The sequence below is a fragment of the Myotis brandtii genome, unplaced genomic scaffold, assembly GCF_000412655.1.
Source record: "Myotis brandtii unplaced genomic scaffold, ASM41265v1 scaffold853, whole genome shotgun sequence".
NCBI classification, from domain to species: domain Eukaryota; kingdom Metazoa; phylum Chordata; class Mammalia; order Chiroptera; family Vespertilionidae; genus Myotis; species Myotis brandtii.
Genome location: NW_005371463.1, coordinates 286524 through 291366, shown reverse-complemented (window position 1 = coordinate 291366; position 4843 = coordinate 286524). Strand labels below are relative to the sequence as shown.

Below are 4843 nucleotides of genomic sequence, written 5' to 3'. Positions count from 1 at the left end.
GAAAGGTGAGGCTGTTAAGAGGCTGTTAAGGCGGAACTGGTGCTGACTTCACTGCACCCTCCGGCTTGCAGGCATCAACGTGGTGAAAAGGAAGCTGGCTGCCCACGACAACCTGAAGCTGATCATCAGCCAGGAAGGAAGCAAGTTCACCATCAAGGAATCGAGTGCCTTCCGGACCGCCGAAATCGCTTTCGAGCTCGGTGTGAATTTCAACTACAGCCTCGCGGACGGCACGGAACTCACTGTGAGACATTTTTATACGATGCCTTCTGGCTTCCCTGCCCAGCCCGGGAGCCGCTGCCCATCCCTGGGGGTTGGCTAAGGCGGGTCTCGCTCACTTATGAGTTCACCACCTTGCATATCACACAGCTACAGAGGGAGGATTGAATACATTTTTCTTTCCACCCATATCTGTAAGGAACCGGGACTGAACAATAAGAATTAGAAAAAGTCCGTTGAATGACTGACTCTAGACCTATTCATAGACCAACTTTCCATACCTGACACAATCAGAACATTTAGCTCTCTAACCAGACATCACAGACGTTTAATAAGTGTAATTTAAATAATAAAATAATTATGAATGAGTGAGTGAGAGAGGGAAAGGTCTAATGCTAACCGTAGCTCATATCGTGTCATGTTTAAGATACTAAATTTTAGGGAGTCATGTTTCAACTGATTTTTTGAAAACTTTTCTGTCCTCGGACTTTTTCTAGTTAAATTCTATGCTTGCAGTGACGATGAAAGTGTTAGTTAGCATCTGACCCGCTGTGGCCCTTATAAAGTTCCTATAACAAGTCCATAACTAAAGCCAGCGGGGGTGCCAGCCCGGCCCTGGAACTGACCAGAACCACAGAGAGGTTCAGACGCTCTGCTCTCAGGCGGGTTTGCTAGCCAGCGCGTGGGGCTGCGTGACAGCTCAGCTGTGGTCAGTCTGACTCCGGGCTGGCTGGTTCCCTTTGGTGCTCTCACCTGTGAGAGGGAGAGCAACAGCCACCTCACGGGGTGGTTGTGAAGATGCGAGACGTCCACCCACCTGACTCAGAGCAGCGCCTGACACGTGGGCGACCGCAGCGGTCCATTTCATTCCTGTGACTTTCCTGTTCTGTAGGGGACCTGGAGCCTGGAGGGAGATAAGCTCGTCGGGAGATTCAAGCGGGTGGACAACGGCAAGGAACTGCACGCCGTCCGAGAAATCGTGGGTGGTGAGCTGGTCCAGGTGAGTTGTAACCGATGATAATGCTTCCCAAAGCCAAGTAACTACACGACAGCAATTTTATCCTTGTGGTTCTCAAGTTATAGCTCCATAACCACACTATTACTCTCATAAACCTTCTGATTTTAACAGTATACATCCTTTCTGATGCCTATGTATTGAAGAGAACTTACATCTATGTCCAATACATCGATGCCTATTTTAACTGAAATGTTATTACAAACTGAATGTTTTTTATTTCTTTTAACATATTTTTATTGATGTCAGAGCGGAAGGGAGAGGGAGAGAGAAACATCAATGATGAGAGAGAATCATAGATGGACTGCCTCCTGCATGCCCCACACTGGGATCAAGCCTGCAACCCGGGCACGTGCCTTGACTGGGAATCGAACCTGGGACCTCTTGGTTCATAGGTCGATGCTCAACCACTGAGCCACGCCAGCCAGGCAAACTGAATGTTTTTAATTAGGTGTGTTCTGTATCTGTACAAAATGCTGCTATCAAGAACAAGGACAAACACAATGAATTCACTTCAAAGCAATAACATTATATGAATCAAATCTAATCTTTTTCTTAATTTAGCCTTAAATCTTAATGCTGTTAACACCTCCTGTCTGTTCACACCTTTCAGACTTACACGTACGAAGGGGTAGAAGCCAAGAGGATCTTCAAGAAGGAGTGAGCGATGCCTGCAGGTCAGGCGGACCCACAGGGACAGCGCTGTGGCCGCCTCCTCCCGAGTGCAGTCAGCTGACGGGCCAGCCCATTCGTCAACGACCCGGCTTCCCTGTCCCCGTCCCGCAGAGCAAAGAAGTGAAAGCTAGTTCGGGTTTAACAGGGTGTGCGCACTCTCAGATGGACACCGATTGGTGTTCGAAAGAATTTGACATTTTCTAAAAGATGAATAAATATTGTTCCTACATTACTTTACAAGGAGCCTCTCCTTTAAAAAAAGGAAAACGCTCCGTGACGTCGTCATGTGTATTGATAGACTGTTTGGGGTTCTTTCACACATTTGGAAAACTAAACGCATAGCATGCACGGGGGTCTTTACAATCCTGCCCTGGTTTTAAATATTTCCTTTTGTAAAACATATTTTTATAAAAACAATATATATTCAACCAGAAAACTTAGAAGTAGAAAAGCACATGGGAAATTCATATTCACACCAGCCCAGGACCCAGCCTGGTCAGCATTCTGGTCTTAGCAGACCCCTCCCAGCCTCGTCTCTGTGGAAACAGGCATTTCTCCACAGGCATCACTTCCAACCACATGACCATGTGCGAGGGAGAGGCCTGGCCTGCGTGTCTCTGACTGCCAGGGGTCCCAGGCCCGAGGGGCTTGGAGGTTTCCGCTCCTCCGCTCCACCCAGCCCTGGGCAGAACCTCTGGGCAGGGCGCCTGGATCTGAGAGCGAGGGCCGCAGATGCCAGCCAGGCCACCTGCCACCCCCACTTCATCAGCACGTGCACCACCGATGGTGTGGTCCAGGCCTTTTCCTTTCTCATGTTCTCACACGATGTACCACGTTCTCATGTTCTCACATGATGTGCCACTTTCTCATGTTCTCACACGATGTACCACGTTCTCATGTTCTCACATGCTGTGTCACTTTCTCATGTTCTCACATGCTGTGTCACTTTCTCATTTTCTCATGTGATGTATCACTTTCTCATGTTCTCACAGGATGTACCACTTTATTTTCTTCCAGCAGCTGCGTTACAGGAGGGTGTGCATCAGGGGGTGGAGAGGGGGTTGATATTTTGTGAGTCTCTATGAGCTTTTGTTTTGACTGCCTCTTTTTCATACTATGAAGGTAACAATTGCCATGTATATCATCCTAGCCATGATCCAGCACTGTCCTGCTGAGTGTGTGCACATGGCAGATACATGAGAACTAGAAAGAGATGTGAGCACAAGATGTAAATGCACAGCTTGGAGAACACCTGCCTTCTGCAAAAGCGAGCCCTCAAATCCACTGTTAGGTTATAACTTCACTGAAAACTTCACAGAGGAAACAGGATTTAGATTTTCACATGCTTTTGTAAAAGCAAAGGCTCAGAGCACCTGTCCCTCTCTAAGCTCACCTCTCTGGCTCAGGGTCTCCACACACCTGAAGTGGGGAAAGGCAGGTGCTAACTGCATTTGAAGGTGGAGAAACTGGCATGTTGTTCAGTAGCTTGTCTCTTGTGTCGGAGGCCACGGTGACCCAGGAGCTGAGGCCCTGACCTCAGTCCTGTACATGGGATCTATGCTATTACCCAGCCCAGCACAATCACAAGTGTCTTTTTTTTTTTAATCAAACCCGTGACCCTTTAATCTGCAGGTCAATACTCTTTCCACTGAGCAAAACTGGCTAGGGCAATAAAAATATATCTTTTAAAAAAATACCGAAACAAAAGGAAATCTGAATCCCTCTCCTGCTTATAAACCTTCCAATGGCTTCCCATTGCTCTCAGAGTAAGAGCCAATATCCTGGACCTGGACTATCAGACCCAGAGGATCTGGCTCCTCATGACCTCACCAGGCTCATGAGCTTCAGTTCCGGTTACATTCTAGAGTCCTTGAAAGGCTAACAATATTTAGGATGTGTTCTTTCAGACCACAGTGCTTTCCCATGTGTTCTTCCTTCGGCCTGGAATGCTCTTCCCCAATTCTTGGCCTGATTAACTACAAGTTTATGGGCCGCTTTCTCAGGGAAACCTCCTTGGACCTTCTAACCTAAGTCAAAATCTCCAGATTCTATGCCAAGAGTCAGCAAACTGATAGATCCTCCCTTCCCCCAACTGGTGGGCAGCTGAGTACCTAACCAGGCACCTTATAGGGACTATAAGTTGAAGCGCCAATCAGCACGTGCCAAATCCAGTGGTTCTCAACCTGTGGGTCGCGACCCCGTTGGGGGTCAAACGACCCTTTCACAGGGGTCGCCTAAATACATCCTGCATATCAGGTATTCTCTCTCTGCTTCCTGTCGCTGTGTCGGCAAGGTCGGGGAGCCGAGCTAGCTCGAATAAAGACTCTTATGCTTTTACATCGGACTGGCTGGCTCCCTGATGTGGTTTCATGGGGATCCTGAAATCTGGGCATAACATCCCCAACTGGTGGGCGGAGTATGAACTAACCTGCAGCCCAGGAATACCTGAGTACCTAACTGTTAGGTCGGAGAGAGCCCAGAATCGGATACATGCAGACATGTGATAAGACAATGGACTTCGCCTGGAATTTCTCACAGATCAACGTGCCAGACACAGATACTGGCTTCTCCACGACCCCCACACAGATACTGACTCCTTCCTGAATACCTTGCTGACCCCCTGCAGCGGAAACTTCCTCAACTGAATACCTCAGCTCATGTCCCCGCCCCTCACCCAACAGCAGTATAAAAAAAAGCGCCCCCCTCCCTGTTGGTGTGAATCCACGTGCCCTGTCCTTGGGGTATGTGAGTCTCCCGGGGACGCAGAATAAACTTTCCTTCCTTGCTTCCTTTTCTGATCAACTCTCTTTATTCCCTTCGCCACCTCCTGAGCCACCTAACCTAATACTAACCAAGCACCTTATATGGACTATACTTGAAGCACCAATCAGCACCTGCCAAATACCCTAAGTCAGTGGTTCTCAACCTTCCTAA

General features: G+C 48.2%; 1 protein-coding gene across 1 annotated transcript in view; it reads left to right on the top strand.

Annotated features, from left to right (window-relative positions):
- Positions 1-2146, top strand: part of FABP2 (fatty acid binding protein 2, intestinal) — a 3540-nt gene extending 1394 nt beyond the window's left edge. Inside the window, exons 2-4 of the mRNA XM_005884746.2 lie at positions 72-244; positions 1112-1219; positions 1848-2146. Of these exons, the coding sequence (XP_005884808.1) occupies positions 72-244; positions 1112-1219; positions 1848-1898 (332 nt within the window). The 3' untranslated portion in view covers positions 1899-2146. The remainder of the gene's footprint in view (positions 1-71; positions 245-1111; positions 1220-1847) is intronic.
- Positions 2147-4843: the final 2697 nt, after the last annotated feature.